The sequence below is a fragment of the Hesperophylax consimilis genome, chromosome 3, assembly GCF_061612785.1.
Source record: "Hesperophylax consimilis isolate HC1 chromosome 3, BYU_Hcon_1.0, whole genome shotgun sequence".
NCBI classification, from domain to species: Eukaryota; Metazoa; Arthropoda; class Insecta; order Trichoptera; family Limnephilidae; genus Hesperophylax; species Hesperophylax consimilis.
The window spans coordinates 21,996,131-22,015,001 of NC_142838.1; the positions used below are offsets into that span (position 1 = coordinate 21,996,131).

Consider the following 18,871-nt stretch of genomic DNA (forward strand, 5'->3'; position numbering starts at 1 on the left):
CAGCTTGTAGTGTTCTGTACATACAGTGAAGTGTAGGCAAAATGTACGAGAAACGGAGGTTGTTCTACTTCAACTAACACCGTTAGTGAAGGAAATATGGCGTTAAATTTCGTCACCACCTTCGTTTAATAAGTGTATATAAGTATATGCACAACGTCAACAATCCTCCTTCTCTTCCTCCTTCTTGGTCCCAGGGATTACATGAAGATATTTCCTAGTTCTGTATTTCACCAGCGGTATACATAATATAGCAGCACTCGACTAGGTACTATGGATGAACACTATATTGGAGAGTATCGCGATATTAAGGGAAATGCCGATATACGATCAAATATTAAAGCATTAACCACGAATTCCAAATTTACTACCGCTAATGGCACTTGAGCTTCCATAACAAGCTGAAATACATTCAGCGATATACGAAATTTTCAGTAGTTGGAGCTTGGAACCAACCGCGAATGAATGATGGTTATGGTATCAAAAATCTACACGTGTAAAGGAGCATAGTCAATTTTACTAAAACCGACATTCTACCTCGGTTGTACAATTTTACCTTACAAGTTAAAGTTTTAACCCAAAATATCATAAAATTAAATTTATTGGTTTTATTTAAATACATCTATAATGCGAAGAAAATAGTAAGCCTCAAAATGTAACATAATATAATTTGTTTATGCCATTGCTTTCTTATGCCAACGAAAATATTCTAAAATGTACTCGTAATGCCTTCACACTATATACTAAAATGTACTCGTAATGCCTTCACACTATTTACTAAAATATACTCGTAATACCTTCACACTATTTACTAAAATATACTCGTAATACCTTCACACTATTTACTAAAATGTACTCGTAATGCCTTCACACTATTTACTAAAATGTACTCGTAATGCCTTCACACTATTTTCTCGTAAACTACCACAGTCATAAATCAATTTATTTAGTTAATAACTATTAGCCATCATAGTAATCCTGAGTAAAATTTGATTGGGTTCCGTTCTCCGTCATTCGTTTTATATTTCTTATAGCTCTCCCAACGTAAATCCCGATTGAACAATACTTTTCTGGTAACGACTGCGGACGGATGAATCGTTGCAGGATATCTATAGCGGAAAGAATATAGGATCCGTTACAAAGCTTTGTTCGCTCGAGGCTTACCAACCGATGGCGATAGGAGATATTCCTATTGCCCAATGCAGCGCGGCAGGGAGGTTGCTTCCGATCCTTTGTTTGAGTTCAGCTTCATTTGTATGCTAAGAAGGAACCTTTTATATCCGCAAAGTTCACGGGGAAATTTGAGAAGGTTTTTTCCCTTTTTCTGGCCTGGAATTTACTGAACTTTCTCTAGGATTTTTCCCAACCTCGCATCGTTAGGGAGCTTTGAAAGAAAATGCTCAACAGCGTTATACCTTGCAAATTGTCTTCTTCTGCCTGTGCCCCTTTGCCGGAGAGAGGTGCAATTGCCTAATTGGCCGACGTATTTTTCGACACGTTTGAATAAAAAATTCTCTTAGATTCTCAAAATGGCCCGAAGACCTGAAATCTTTCTAAGAAGGGTAGATAATTTAATGCTTTCATATTTCTAGCATAATTTAATTTTAATTTCGAAAAGGTTTTTGTGAAATTTCTCGCTTTTAATAAAATTTTCTTCCTTTGTAAAATGTACCATTTCAACAATAAAATATACTGAAGTTATTTATTTTGAAAATAAATTACCACGTAAATTAATCATTGATTCTCTAACGTACAGTCAGTCATGTATTGATTAGAAGAAATTGTAATATTCAGAGTAGGTATTATTATACAAAAGCTCATAAAAATTGAATGTTCGTACAAATTGACAAACGAATAATATTTTCTTAATAAATATCCAGTGAGTGAGTGAGTAAGTGAGTAAGTGAACTCACTTTCAATATTACGTCGATTGGTGTTGAGTGATTAGATTTTAATAAGATCCTACCGTAAATAATGTATTTGCAAAGATTTAATTATTATTATATCTTGCTTTCGGCGAAAAAGTTAAATTTTCTGCTTGCCACCTGTCTGTTTACAATTTGGGCTGATGAAACAAACGTTTGGAGGTGTTGATGTCCTTTGAAACTGATCTTTGTTTCGTAGGAATTCAGCAATTATTATTTATTTACTAAATATGAACGGCTTAGTTAATACGGAGTAAAACTAAAATGTTTCCAGAAACAATTAGTTTTTGATTAAATGAAAATAACCAACTTTGTTTACTTCAATCTTTTAAGTAAAGCTTTTCAATAATGTGCTTTCGTTTTGAACAGGAGTACTTTATTTAAAACAATATAATTTTTTTGAACCTGTAAAAAGCGTTGTTTTATTTAATATTAGCTGATGTATACCCGGCGTTCCGGAAAAAATTCTCTAAATGATAGTGAAAAACCTATCAAACTCCGTTGCGTAGTTTAGAAGAACTAAGCGCACAAACAGACGCGGATGCGGATAGTAACTTTGTTCTATACTGTTCAAAGATACCGATGTATTGTCACGATGCCGGAACACGTGTTTCTAAAAAAATGTTTTTGACATTCGTCATTATATTTTATCAGGTAATCGCAGTATTTACAGTAATCGCAAAATTTTTCGCAGATTTATATTATATTATTACGAATTTACTAAAAGTTTATCAGTAAACTACCTGTAATCCCTTTTTATAGTTCATTATGATCTGGGATGTTCCGCAATGTTCCCGAACGTTCCAGAATGTTCCGGGATCTTCTAAAATGTTGTGGAATGCTCTCGGAAACTCTCGAATGTTCTGGACTGTACTAGAAATTTCTATAAGGCGAAACTTCCAGCCCTTATGAGTACAAATATCTTTAAAAGCACGCCCTTCAGGTAAAAAAGGGAACCTTCTTCATAGATGGCTACCACACCATATAACTCCCTTGATCGTTTCTGAGTTTTACACTTATTTGTATAATGTATATTGATTACGAAGCCACAATGTTGCTTTTTACGAACAAGCACGTTGACTTCAGCTATAATCTACAATTTCATTTTATTATTGGGATGTTTTCAAATAAGTTTTCAGGGAAAATCCTCTACAATGTTTTAAAAACTAACTACATATGTCCGGTGTAAAATATACTCCATCTGCTGTTGAAAGGCGTGACTTGTGTTAATTCATTAATGCCTGTTATGGTGAAAATGGGTGAATTGCCTATTTCAAAAGAAAAGTTTTTAATATTTTTAAACGTACAAAAATCTAATCAAAACTAAAATTTTGTATGTAGGTACACACAAGCATCCATATCCGTCGGACAATCAAAACTGGACAACTGGGCAAATAATAAAACGGGGAAGTGAAATAATAATTATTTATATCAATAATTATCATTTTTGTTATTATTTTTATCATTTTGTTTCACCACCATAATACGGGCATGCGCCTAGTTTTGGAAATATTTTTTTGATAAATAAATAATTAACATTTCATAATTGGGAACACAATATTTACGTTTATCCACTCACCTTGATTTATTTCTTTAACATATTATCTAATAATTACGTGGTTTCTAAACCGCACTATAAATAATAATAACAGTACAAGTGTACCTTAATAAGTAGGTACGAATATTTGCAATGTTATATTTCGATCGCTTTCTCGATTAGCTGATTCTCGATAGTCCTCAAATTGCATTTGATCGGACAGATGATGAAAGTTAGCAGTGCGTTTCGTCTGGTTTCTGACACACATTCGCGCTCCTATTGCATCAGTTGTTCAGCTGTTAAGTTGGTAGGTTGTATAGTTGTTTAGTTTGTTGTTCACCTGTCTCGGGCTGTTCCTCAGTGGCGGACTGGAGGTCCACCGCCTTAGAACAAAACCTTTTAGATCACATAGGAGGCTGCTTTTAATGATTGTACCGGCCTTGTGATCTAGGATTTAGAAGGTTTTGCTTAGAACCGGCCTACAATGGCTTTGTTTTCAACGATTTCAACATACATTTTTCAAACATAAATATTTGCCTACGGCGCGAGAATTTCGTCTCTGTTGATACTTGAAAACTATGATATTTTCTTCTAAATGTAAATCTGGAGCTATATTACCAAAACAACGTATTTTTCTTCTGGCTTTAAATTCTCAATGAGGGTACCTATAACCCTAGTTGATAGAGGATATTGCTATTTAAATCTGATTCATGGTTTGCTAATGAATAGTAGTTATTTTGTAATTACCATTACCATTCAATATTTCGTGAAACGCATGTAGAGTTCATTATTTTGTCCCACAGCCTAAAAATCCCATTTAAAAAAGGCTGTGATTCATTTAGTAGGTCTTTATAAGGCACCCTCGTTGCGTCGATAGGGCAGGGTCGAGCAAATGCTGATAATAAGACCTCCCACATGAACATGAACATCTTTTCATAATCTCGAAAAGAAATTTTTTTCAAAAAACGTCCTTAAAAACCTTATTTTACCCACAGTTTCACTGAGGTATTAACTATGTATATAAATACTTATCATATCATCTCAGCTCATATCAAAATTGTTATACTGTATTTTCTTCTCTCAAAGTAACTGCATACATTCCTTTGATATGAATACTGTACAAGAGTCTCATGTACATGTTCGACATCAACATTTTTAAAGGTAAAACTAAAATATTCTTAAATGTGTTTTTACATAATATCATCTGTCCGCCCCTGCACCTGTCTGTCAAATTGGCACATTCGTCTGTATTGGTTGTTGACCTGACGATAATGTTGATGGGTGTGTGCCTCGATACTTATACCAACAGATGCGGTGGTAGTGGTGCAGAGAGGTGTTTGTGTTGGTTCGTGTCTGGCTATGTCAATTATACGCCAGCCCTCGCGAGCGTGCAGGTTTCTGACAAAGAAGTTATTGGGTTATGGGGCAGCTTTGAGGGCGGATGACATTATTGATTTTGTATGTAGAACGGTTACAAATTGGGTAGAATATAAGAACGACATGTGTACATTTACCACTTGAGATATTGTATATGTACTTTAGGTACCAATATGGCTACACTCCGCAAAACCACGATGGAAGAAATGATCATATTCATTTATTTTAATGTGAGTATATTTACCCGGATTCATAAAATACTATACTTAAGTGTATTTTACATGAATATAAGTAATTACTTTATATAGCACTACTTTGTTTCGCGAATAAAAATCTACGATAATTGTAAGATGCCAGAGCTCACCATTTAACAATTTTTGCTGTTGATCAAACCAACAGATTTTATGGTTGATAAAATAAATCATCAAGATGATTTGCTAGAAATTTCGAGCTCAAAAGTTCCGTGGCCTAGTCCTATTTTTGCTTACAAAAAATGCATGAATATTTATTATGAATTGCGATCAACTTACCCTGTTATTATAATGCTCCAATCAAAACCATGTTTGGTACATAAAAATTTAATACCTACACAAAGTGTTTTTTTACCCAGATTTCTTTTTCGATCCGTTCATTGAACTACTTTCCCTGTACGAATCGAAAATCGAGCGTAAGCATTTACAGTACTTATCGAGTACTAACTTTTTTATAACGTCCTGTACACCTGTAATGTTCTTGTAATAACTTTTTAATGCAATAGCCATAGCAACTTTAAATTGTCTCTAATACTGCAAATTGCTTTTTGTAACTAAACTAAACTTTGTCGACAGTATTTTAGTGAAAGATTTTTTTAACCTACCTAGTTCATGACGCGGAAGCATTGGAATATATATATTTTTGCTGAAATTTCACAGATTGTGCAACAGTATGGAGTCCAATTAGATTTTTTACATTTGTTAAGCAATATTATAACAGACAAGCCAATACATGTGAATTCGGGTGGAATATGACAACAGAAAGAGTCGATTGGAGGAACATCAAGCAATTATTGATTGAAACATGTCTGACTTGAAAAAATGTTATCAAAAAAAAATCTGTATATCACATAGTTTAAAGACATATGTGTTTGTTTCTAAATGTACTGTTCTGATAAACAAGATGTTAGAACCTTTTTACAGCTCTGGGTGAATTGTTAGATAAAAATGTTCATTCCAAACATGTTGAAAATAATCAAAGTAAAGAAATAAAATCTCTTTACAATGTTCATTACCTTTACAAAGACGTAACAATTTCCTACAGATTTTTACACCTCTTTGCAAATTTTTCATATCTAATTTAAGTTTTCTCAAATAATGTATATTAATAGAATTTACAAAAATAATTCCAGTTTATGATTTATTTTTTTTTATTTTTTTATTTTATTTAATTTTTTATTTTTTATTATTTAATAAATGTTTACAAGTTACATGTTTGGACATTTTTTTTAACTACCATACTAGGCTAATGCCCGTGTTGTGGTAGTTATATATTGTTTTAATATTGTGTAATATTGTGTATGATGTTATAATATTGTGTATTGTATTTTTATTTTGATACATGTTTCAAAAGTAGGCACGTGATGCAAAATTGACCTTTCATTCCATGCGTTTTCCAACGAACGCATTCAATCCTCGTCGCCCAATAATGTTTAACACGAGAAGAACCCCATCAGCTCTTATGACACCAGCCAGTCGTGTGAAATCCAAACAAGGTTTTGTAACATCACAAAAATCAGAAACACGGCACGTCTCTGCGGGTTAAGGATGATGAAAAACCTGATGGACGCCATTACTGTATTCAGTCAGCTTCGTTTTAGGGTATTATGTTTATGTTTGTGGTTTCCACCAAACCACAAACATAAACATTCCACCAATCGGAGACAATATATGAAATCGATGATACACACGTGTTTTTGTCCTTATCAATCATTACGTATGTGAGCTTCGATCTCAATCTTCAATAACTTGCGATCTGGCAAGTCATTGATTAAATATTACTGGTGCTTTATGTGAAAATACGAATGTTTGCATTTATTTATTATAACCATCGTCGTTTTCTTGGTTCAAAGTAAAATAATAAACCTCGCTCGTCCACATAAAATCATCCCATAAATGAGCTGAAACACATGAATGCTTCCACGTGTTAAAAATGTAAGAACTAAGAAATTTAAATGTATTTATCAGAATACATGAAATACTAGACGTCTGATATGAAAATGTTTAAGTCGTCTCTGAATGAGCGATTCGCTCATAATTAAAGATTTCACTCATATTATATTATATAGAAGTGATGAAACTTAATAACAGAAGACACTCAAAAACTTCAAGGAGAATGATAAAATGTTTCTGTGAAATCTACTTATTACGTACTACAATTATTTCTTTTGCTAACAGTTTTCCCCGTATCAGTAATAATTACAGTTTCGAATACTTCACTCAAAATATTGATTAAATTTATAAGCTATTGTAGTAGATACCTAAATTTTATAATTTAAATAATAAAGAGAGATATGCGAAGTATTAGTAGAATTGAGATAGAAAGCTACACTGCGCTTAACGTCCTTAATAAGAATTTCTTATTTCATTAATTTTATTTTCGGTATAAAAATAGTCTGTGTACCTATTTAAAAAACATATTTTGGGTATGAGTAACATTGGGTGCTTATTACGATTTCCTTCAGGTACTCAAATTTATATCGCCAATCTTAAGTTGGCTAAAATATTCACATCAAGTCAGAAATTGTTGCCGCAATACTGCGACAAGTTTTTCCACTGAAACTTTTTTGTATTATAAATCGCGTTGCAAAGAAATAAGCGTCTTTATAAAGTTTTGAAATTTTTGGAGCATATGATTCTAGATTCAAATGGGGAACAATTCATAAAGCAATATCTGACAAGAAAGCTTTATATGTCGCCGTTTTATTTTGCTACAAATTGCTTTAATGTCAATCAAATTTTGTTCTCTTGAAGTTTTACGTTTTGAGATAAATGCTTAGGAATCTTTACACATTAGTTCAATATCTTATTTTAGTAATGTGTTATGTATTCAGACGTAAAATAAAATAAAATAAAAAAACAATTTTGATGGCATTCTATTTGTGAGTCAACTGGCAATTTTATTTTCACCAAACATAATCAGGGGAACGTGATTCAAATTATGATTAATTGTAAATTGTTTTTGAGAGATGCCAGCTGATTTTGTTCCCTAAATCCTATATCCCACATAATATCCAATTGCATAATTTAATAAAATTGTTATAGATACCTACTTTTTAAACGGAGTTTGAAAAAAAAACATAAAAATATATAGAACATAATATGTCTGTATATTATATGTGTACGTCAAAGTGGTGATACAGAGTGGTAGATACGTTGCTTGAAATGAATTTAGCCGTGTTTAGTGATCACATCTGTACAGCCAGGTACTTTCCAAATATCTCAATTACTGTCCCCTTTCCTTCCCCTTCAGCCTCATAACATACCTCAATTGGATATGCAATATGCCTTTCATTAGAACTATTTTAGCTATTTTGAGATTGGTTTAAGGTGCTCCGTTACATTAAGTCAATCACTTTTCTCGCCCCACAATGATAAATAATGAAAGGTGACGAAACATCCGTTCATCTTGACTATTCTGTCCTCCGATCTCACCCAACACCGACCGACAGCTATCTGTTAGTCGCTCGTCAGGCTCCCGTATCGGGCGGTGAGCTAGCGGACCGGTTAAGCTAGGCCGGGCGGGCTGGCTACTGCAGCTCGGCATGCTGGCAGGTTGTACCCTGTTAGTACACTGTACCTGTACTGTCCGCAGGCTGTGGATTGTGGACTTTGGACAATTAGGGCTGGCCTGCTCGACCAGCAGCCATTTGCAATCAATCCCCCGCCTCTTGGCTCCATTGGCACGGCGCACGTTGTGAACTGCTCATCGCACAGTGGACAGTTTTCATACTTAATCGACACTTTTATTTATTCAATTTAATAATCATAAACACATCGACTTAACAACGTTTTATAGATTAAATACAACCGAAATGTTTTGTTAGCTGCTCACCTCATCAGAGTTTACTTATAACTAAATTACAAATATAGACTTAAAGATGTAGTGGATGAAGGAATGGGGGGAAAAAAACTCTATCCTCATTCCTTGTTTCATTCTCTTTCATTCATCGTCTCTTACTACTCTTCTATTATTATCCCGACTCAAGCATACGTCTTTTTCTTTTTGTTTAGTGATTCAAACTAGAGATAAATACGTTCTGCGTTTTGCTGAAGGCCTTGAATTCTAGGAGTGGGTCCGGGTTCCGAGTTTTGGGTACGAACTGTATGACACACGGTTTCATCCCGAACTTTGTCCCGGACCCGGACCAGGATTCGCACCAGTGCAAAGTGTAAACTCGCTCGAGTGTGGCGAATGCGGGGGACAACACGAGTTCTCTGGGAGTAGATGATTTGAAAAAGGAGTAGGAGTGGAATCCCCTTTCCGCAAAGGACTCGGGTTCTTATTTCTAAGAACTTATTTCGCCTGAACCTACACCGCTAATTCAAACACCCCAGAAGCGTTTGATACCTATTATTATTATATAACCTTTTCCAGAAAATATTAATATTTTGTATTTTTTTTAATTACTTATTTGTTTAAGCTTTAATTCACTGAATTTATAATACTCAGTAGCAATGCCTTTTACGTAAATTTGAAATACCGTTCTAGCACATTTAACACGTGCTCTGGTATATCGCCATCCCATTTGATCGAAATGAAAATTTCATAGTGATGATGAAACACAGTTCTCTATTCAAAATTTAAGCAAAGAATAGTCAGACTTTTGGATCACGAAACACGCCCACGTCGCATTTCGTATATTCTCCCACATTATGTACGGTTCCATGATAACTCCTTAAAATGACAACTCAACACACCTATGAAAAGTGCTATAAAGTTATGAAAAGTGGTGAAACAAAAACTAGGTTAATAGGTTATATATGTAACTATTTCACCTAGTTTTTGTTTCATCACTTTTCATAACTTAATAGCACTTTTTGTAGGTTACATATGTAACTATTTAACCTAGTTTTTGTTTCACCACTTTTCATAACTTTATAGGATTTTTTTAGGTGTGTTAAATTGTCATTTTGGGGAGTTATCCGGTCACCATTATATACATGGTTTAAAAACAACATTTGTGATTTTATCGTTTGAAAGCCCTTAATGTGAGTAATGTGTTTTTACGTTTTGAAGTATGAAGTGAACACTCTTGTAAATTAACACTTTTCTCTTTTTTATAGTACGCACCTACCTAAATTAGTTTTAACAGGTTTTTAAACCTAATGTAAATAACCATTTTAGTTTTTAAACCATTTTATTGGCCTTATCTTACAAATGCAATCATTTATACCCATACGCTATTTAAATTCCATACTTCTCGAATAAGCCTAATCTGACTGACCACACATCACACAGTGGACATACTGCGTAATTAACATTCAAGTATTTATCAATTCAATTATTTATCTGTGCAGAAATATATTCTCTTATTATAAGAAATATATATATATTCAGTTTTATCATAATGTTATAATTGCTTATTCTTGTCGAATTGGTTAAATATGTTTGACCGCATAAAGCATATTGGTGATTATTTTCGTAAGTGACCACTTTTTGTTTTGGAAATACTAGTCCGTAGTGTTGCAACTAACTTCAGTTGAATCTTATTTATATTTAAATAAATAAATAATTGCTTACAATAAATATAATCATTCGCTTTTCCTGTGCAAAAGAGGTATACGTAACAATATATGTAGGTAGTAGAACTTATATTTTAAATATTAACCTTCTAAATGATTGTTTTTCATAATTATTATTATTATCAACCTTTATTGTTACCAAGACCAATTTGTATAACTGTATTTTAATTTAAAGTTTTTTTTTATTTTATTTCTTCAATAATATTATTATTAATTTTTTTTAATTGTGTTTATTATTTTTGTGCTGTGTAATTATTATTATTAAAGCTGTTTCACCTTTTTAAGGCGTTATAGAACTTTCACATTTACGTTTACATTACTTTACGGATCCCTTTAATTCTATTTTATAATAATTTCTATTTTTAACATTATTCAGTGATTTTTAATTCAAATATAATAATTCAAGTATAATTTTCTTTCGATATTACGCATAAGTTGACAATTTTCAAACTAATTATTTTCAATATAATAGTCCGGTTAATAGTAAATAAATTTCATCTAAGCATAAAGCACGTGAAACAGAAGCGCTTTCAGATTTTACATTATTTGAAAGATCAAAGAAATAGAGAGAGCACTTTAAAATAATTAATCTTAATTTGGGTTTCTGACGAATTGCTTTTGTAATTCTAAAATATTCGTGATTTCTTGTGGGGTGGCCATGAATTTCACGATTGAACTTTTCATTCCTTGATATTTATTCCTATTAACTTATTTCTTGGCTGTAAGATCATTTAATATTGTTAATAGTTTCGAACGTTGGAGTAGCCCCCGTAAAATATTATATTTTAAAACTACATATATAATTCATATATATATATATATATATATATATATATATATATATATATATATATATATATTATTTACACGCGTTATGTAGTCATTTTATAACATGTTGATAGTGAGTAATATTTCTTTCAAGTTAGCACTAAGATAATTTTTATATAATATTGAAAAAAACAGATCGTTTTTGTTGCAGAACTGATAAGTCTTTTAGCGGTTTTCCGATATAATTAATAAAAATTTCACCATAGCTTAATTTCAATATGCTTTTTACTTTCTTAACCATTGGAATGTCAGGGATAAAATGGTAATCGCCAGCCGCATGCCGGTTGACACTATTTTCGTAATAATCTTTTGATATACGTTTTTACACAGATAAAATAATAATATTTGCAAGTGACAAAACGACAAGCTAGAATAATAGTAAGATGCATTATTTCCTTGCCAAGCGAATAAAATACATTTTAGTATGCTAGGAGAATTTTTTAAGGTTCAAAATACCATAAAATTGAGACAGGTTCGCTGAGCTACTAACAAATTTAACAAATTTTGTGGATTTCGCGACAGACTAAAGATTAATTAAACATTTAAAGATACATAGATTATACACTATGGATGAAAGTAATACGAAACTTGAGAATAATCAATAAACTTATTCAAGTTCTCGAGTTTATCGAACTATTCTGTTTATTCTATTATGTCTGTATCCTTAAAGTACTAAATATATTTTATTAATAAATATATTTTATAAATATTCATTCTAGACTTGCAGAAAAGTCAACAGATGTCGCACATTAAAAATAAAAAATAAGATAGGTTTATCTAAAAAAGACGCTGTCTGGATTGCATTTAGTTCGGGTTGAATCTTGCGATCATACATAAAGATAGTTGCCAGTAAAAATGTGCGGTGAAAAAATGAAGACGATGTTAGTAGTTCTTATTCGAAGTATGATACAGTTAAAAGTGACCGAGGGGAATAGGGTCCCATTAGCTCAGTCGGTAGAGCACTGTCCCGGAAAGACAAGGGTCCTGGGTTCGAGTCCCAGATGTGACCGTTTCCTTTTCTGATTTTTCTGTTTCAGATTTTCGTTAAGAAATCACTAATATTGTCTTCAATATTTAAATATATTTTATGTAAATTAATCATTTATTGATTGTGTAAAATGCAGTCCTAAACATAATTATTGATTTAGGTTAATAATCAATTAAATTTTCTATAGAATTGCTAATTAATTCAATTTTCGCCGTAAACTAGTAAATCTAAATAAGCAATCAATGCTGGAAACCAATACTGGCACCGATGCAATATTAATCGATTCATTAGAAGGTCTTTGTTTGTTCATCACCCCGATTTGGTATTCTCTAATGAAAGGGTAGTATTCTATAAAAGCAAATCGGCTGCACTTAATTTAACAAGAGCAATCATCTCATTGCATTAGAATATAGCTATAGACGTGATGTCTTTTAACCCGGATAGACTTTGATAGAAATTAATTCAAAGGCACGCCTTAGAAAAGGTTAAAGACTTGAGAGTATCTCATGCTGGCTGATAAATAACGCTACTAATTCTTTGACACACATTCGGTGTCTGTTCTGTTAGCTTGACAGTAACCGAGCAGATTTATTATAGCTAGACACTTCAATACTTCAAGTCTGGCTTGCTCGCTCCGGTCTGAGCGGGTTTTAAGCGAATGCCCTGCAAATCAGCTCTCACACGAAGTTCAACTCTCGCGTTATGAGCATCTTTACAGGAGCTCATCATACTTCGAAAATTTGGAAAAGTAAATCCAGACACAGCTCAGCCAACAGTGCTTTGAGGTACATTCTCGCTTTCTTGCTTCTCGCGACAGTGTGATAGTGCTTCCAAGGAACGGAAAAATTGATTCGGAATATTTGCGCCCTTTTACGGGGGATGTTTTGAATTATTAATAAATCATAGGGTGACGCTCAACCCCCGCATCGGGAGTCATGAATATATCAATGAAAATCAAACAGAGAATATTTTCTTTTCGGTACTTTTTGTATTTCGTGTATATTTCGAGAACAAAATACACAAAGCTCTTCCCAAATTAATGATTCGTAAATTTTAATCAGCCGTGCATTTTGGTTAAAATTAAATGTGATACTATCTGCGAGTGAGTTTTTATTTGAGACTTAACCACGATTTTGTACCCTCGGCGGTGTAACAATGTGTACCTGCGTTAGGTACACTGCATACGAAACAGCGTAGCAGCTAGGCGGTGGTTGTGGGAGGGAGCAACTGAATGATGCAATAGCGGCGGTGTAGGGATCAGTGCAACGATTGCATTCTGTGCATTAAAATTTATCTTGCCCGGCGCGCCGTTCAAATACGCTCGGACAATGTGTCTCGCTAATTGGAAAAATTAAACCCGGTCATTTTTTCCTCCGGTGGTATAGTACCTACGCTCAACCAATACACTTAACAAAATGTTATTTTTGTTGTCAGTTTATTTTATTTGTGTGGAAAACATTCATTTAAATATTAGATCGATGAATACCGCATTGCTTCCGGTCACGTGATTTGTCACCGACTCCGGGAAATTGTGTGATTCGGGATATGGCGTAACCCACTTTTAAGCTATTAAATTGAATGATGATCGGCCGAAGAACTCCGTTAAATCCTCGAGAGGGGAGGGTGGCTATATATTAGGCAGGAATACCCGATCTAAAGCCCGGAATGGCGAAAAGCTCGACCCGTGTTACAGCCTGGCTTGTAAACTAGCCCATGCACAAGACGGGCAGGTAAACACCACTTTACATACGCTAAAGCTTCACAATCTTGCAGCTACTATCATAAAAAGCTGTCTAACGTGAAGTTACGGCCCGGCTTAGTGGATATATGCTCCGTGTGCACTAACTTTATTAGGCTGCACGTGGAAAGTACGAATATTCATCTTTTAGCAGCCACCCTATTTTATAATCTTTAAATTTTCTTAATTCTGATCGTTTTTTCAAATTTCAAACTTCTACAAGAAAGCACTTTGTTATTTCTTTAGTGTATCAATGCAGTATTACAGACAAACAGTGCTTCATAGCATCATTGTTATTTATTATATTTATTCTCTGTTGTACCAGTTTAAATGTTTTACTATTACGACCCTAGTTGATCATAACTTTATCGTATCGCCTAACGGCTGATGCCCTTTACAATACGCATATTTATGATACTTATAATTTATATGTTGACACCAATGTGTGGCTTACATTTTGTGTTATGATTAATTTTCTTAGTAAACGTGGCAATAACAAATATGTAATGTTCCATATTTTATTACAATATCATAATATTTACGGTAAAATCGTGAGACACAAACATATCATAATAAGATTAGATAAGATACACTTTTAAAATGTCTTTATTTCTCATCAAATTTTATCTAATTTTTTTTAAACAAGCCTAGCATCTAGTTGAAAACTGAAAAATAAACACAAAGCATATGATGTTCTGAAAGAAAACTTTAGTATCTGAATAACGTAGTGAAAAGTGAATTAACTTGCCGAAGAATTGACTTAGTGGACTTCCGATGATTGTCGGCTTAGACGATAAAATTGTGAACTGAAACAAAGTGTATCGATTAGCTGAAAATTGAAAATATGGCCCAACACGGTACAGTGTGGCCAGCCTTAGTGCTTCTTTTGGGAATCATTGGAAGTGTCGCAGCATACTACGACGATTATGAAGATTTTGGAAAATACGCATATGCTGGCGAGGGTAAGTTCTGATACACATTTATAAATACATTTCTCCTACAAAATAAGTTAAATTTTATTCATATTTTGAAAAAAAAATTAGTCATTGTAATGAAGCGCTGTGATTTTTTTAGCTTTAGATGACGAAAAGATTTTATTTTATTTATTGTTATTAAGTTTAATTTGTAGAACTCCATTTTATTTTTTATTTTTTATATATTCAATAATATTGTTATTGGGTTTATAAAAACAGTTTATTTTTAAACAAGTTCTGCTGTGTAATTATTATTACGCGTGACAGCTGTTTCGCCCTCTGAAGGCATTATCAAACTGTCACAGTTTGATAATGCCTTCAGAGGGCGAAACAGCTGTCACGCGTAATAATAATTACACAGCAGAACTTGTTTAAAAATAAACTGTTTTTATAAACCCAATAACAATATTATTGAATATATAAAAAAAAAAAAAAAAAAAAAAAAGATTTTATTTTAAAGTTTTTTTTTATTCACTAATGTTTTTTTTTTCTGATTATTTATTTTAATATATTATATAATAAAAAATCGTCAGAATTTACTCATTGTTAAAAAAATAGGAAAATAGTGGCTTACGCAACCTATTTTTTTCTATTGATTTTCCGGAATTTGGGGAGGTTAGTGCGATCCCACGCATCACAAAAAACATAAATATATAAAAAATAATAATGTGCCAGCAAATCATAAATTAATTGAATAGTTCAAAAGAAGGTTTTAATTGTCCGTAGAATTTTCTTCAGTGTGCTACGATGCTGGAATATGGACTCTGGCGGGATTCCATGATAAGGATATTCCCGGAGTTGTTTATTCTCTCCCTCAAACCTACCACACGGATGAGAGCTGCAAAACCCTTGTCCCTCCGTGAGCATGTTGGAAGCGCTGCAGTATCTGGGAAGGCCGAACATTTTGCGGTAGACGTTATACTGCACGCGTAGCCTTTTCACACTGCTCTTCTAAAACTCGGCATCTTGGTTCTTTGTTCATGACTTCTTAGTTTTCTATCTTTTTCTGCCAATACACTCAAATCCATGAATAAGCTGTCGAATAAACTGCTGTCTTAATGCCTTTTGATTCCACTCGTACTTTTGTTTAAAAAGGGTAATGTAATGAATGATAGGGTTAAATAGAAATAGGTGCATTTATTTATTTTTATCGAGTTTAATTTGTAGAACTTTATTTTGTTCTCAGACTCTCAAACTCAAATGGTTTGATAATGCTTTCATAAGGCGAAACAGCTGTCACACGTAATAATACCACGCTGCAGAACTTATTTATAAATAAACGGTTTTTTATATAATTTGAATAATGTTGTTGAATGTAAACAGATTTTATTTTTTTCATTTAAATAACTTTTTTAACGATATTATGGAAAGTTTTCAAAAACGTTTAGAGCGATTGTTTGCCATAATTTGCCAACCATTTCATTGAAGCAGAACCTAAAAAAATGGAGAAGCAGCGAAATATAGGTGGGTTCATTGGTCTTAAACCGCGGTAAGCTGTATTCATATGTTTCATATTAATATTGAGAAGAGTGACATAAATTAAATAGTAATATATCAGCTCCCATCGCACGAGTGTTAAGGACCTACCAATAATCGTTTCTTATTAATAAAATAAAAAAAATTGAAAGTTAATTGATGATGAACTTTGTTTTAACGTTACTATGACATGTCTGTAAAGCCCAGGTCGATATAGCTGTCAGAACTTTCAACTCTTTTTTACCGTTTATAACCTTAATCTTAATTAATCGGGTAAAATGTTAAAATTTTAAGTTTTGTTTTCTTTTTAGAGTTTTTTCTGATTTTCCTTATTATTCTTCATGGCACACTGTACTCGTAAATAATTAGAAAAGTCAGAATTTTCTTCTCCAAACCAAAAAGAAAGATATCACTTCCAACTACGGTTTCTATTCAGTTCAGTTTCCTTTAATTAACTGGGATATTTTGTTTAAGTTATTTTATTTAAATAAACTTTTAATATGTTTTATATTTTTATTTAGTTACAAAAACATTGTTTTTCATTATTACCAAAAATGAAAATAAAACATTTTAGCAATCTGAGAGCTTCAGAATTTTAGGATTTATTTATTCTACGTTAAATAAATTTATTAGTTTCTACTACTCGGTTATAAATTTGAAAAAATATTTGGAGAACAGGTGTGAAAGAACCTAATAACTCAGTAGTCAGCCGTACATTTAAGTTTAATAAAACCAATGAATTTTTCCCGTTTAATAATATAAGAAAGTTTGTATTACTCATGGCTTAAAATATATATCTGCCACGGTTTTCCAATGACTTTGTCCTACATATTATAATTTATGAAAGCATTTTCCCTTTAGAATTCTTCACCCAGACTAAGAATTTCTAAAATACTTTCAGATAAGTAAATATGATAATTTTTTTTCATGAAAAACTGTTCTATAATTCATTCTTTTAATTAAGTTTTGTCCCTCTTGGATATTTGGTCGATATCTTATTTTACAGACCGATGCGACTGCTATAAATACGAGTATTTTGTTTTATAAAAATCTATCGCTCTACATCCTTTTTCATTCCAAGCTTCCATATTTTGAAAACTACTTAGTATGATTCATACAATTTGAATGAAAGATTGTGTTTCTTCCGCAATGTGATATAGAAAAGTGAAGTAGCTTAAGTGTTTACTTTTATTATATAGTGTGCTATTTTCTTTGCATGAAGAACGATGTGACAAAACCTGTACTTGTACTGTCAGATTAAATAAATTCATTTTAAGCATCATAGGTATATGATCAAGGAAACAAAACACGGAAACTGAGCAGAAAATATGGACAAAGCTGGGCGTAAGCTAGTTACTTTAATTTTATCTTTTGCCTAACTTTTGATTCTCAAAAGACAGTTCCCACAGTTCACAATATGAAAATGTGTACGTAAAATTTTCCCGGCTTTAATCAGGGTAGTAAAATATTTCTTAGTATTTCTTTCATCAATCAGATATTCCGGCATGAAAACAGCTAACTTTTCTATTTGGCAAAGTAAATGTTTGTTTTCTTTAACGTGAAAAGTGTGCCTTTAGGAAAAGTTATCACATTAAAAGTCTCTTATTGGCCTGACAATTGAAACTATTTGAGAAGCCAAGGGACTTTCCGGGAAGTGTGTATAAAAGGAGCTCTTCAAAAGCTCTCGTCTCATCTAAACTTCGTGTTATGATCCTCAAGAAACGACCTCCCTGTATTCCCTGCGCTCCTTACCTACAGGATTTCAGAGGGCACCTTATTATACTTCCCAAATAAAAGACGAAGAACATTGTTTTGATAATTAAGTACCATCAAGAATATTCTAGAATTTTATTGAAATTACGTTATTCTTCTTCTTCTTCTTCTTCTTCGATGGCGCTACAGCCCATATCGAGCTTTGGCCTCCTGCAACAGTCGCCTCCAACTCCTCCTGTCCTCAGCGGCTGACTTCCAGTTTGTCACCTGGAGAAGCTGTGCTGCATCCCCTCTTACCTCATCTTCCCACCTCAGTCTGGGTCTTCCCACTTTTCTCTTTCCACCTGGGTGACCAGTCAGAATTCTTTTTAGAAATTACGTTATTACTCATTAACTTTTCATCTTCGTTGAATTTATGCAAATACATACTAAAATATAATAAAGAGCTTAACAGCAGGTTCCCGAAAGAAAGGGAAAATTTAATTTAATATTTCTGTTAGATAATCGAGTTTTTGCTTAACAAAGGTACGCCAATCAAACC

General features: G+C 32.9%; 1 protein-coding gene across 7 annotated transcripts in view; it reads left to right on the plus strand.

Annotated features, from left to right (window-relative positions):
• The window catches only part of LOC149425125 (low-density lipoprotein receptor-like), a 398,591-nt gene that overhangs the window by 323,761 nt on the left and 55,959 nt on the right, over positions 1 to 18,871 (plus strand). The window contains exons 1-2 of one of the 7 annotated variants that reach the window (XM_089649362.1): positions 13,073 to 13,214; positions 14,819 to 15,129. The exons of 5 other annotated variants lie outside the window; for them this stretch is intronic. In XM_089649362.1, coding sequence (XP_089505488.1) covers positions 15,012 to 15,129 — 118 coding nt within the window. In that variant the 5' untranslated portion in view covers positions 13,073 to 13,214; positions 14,819 to 15,011. Of the gene's footprint in view, positions 1 to 13,072; positions 13,215 to 14,813; positions 15,130 to 18,871 lie in introns of those variants that run through there. One more of the 7 variants, XM_089649369.1, reaches the window with a different exon arrangement.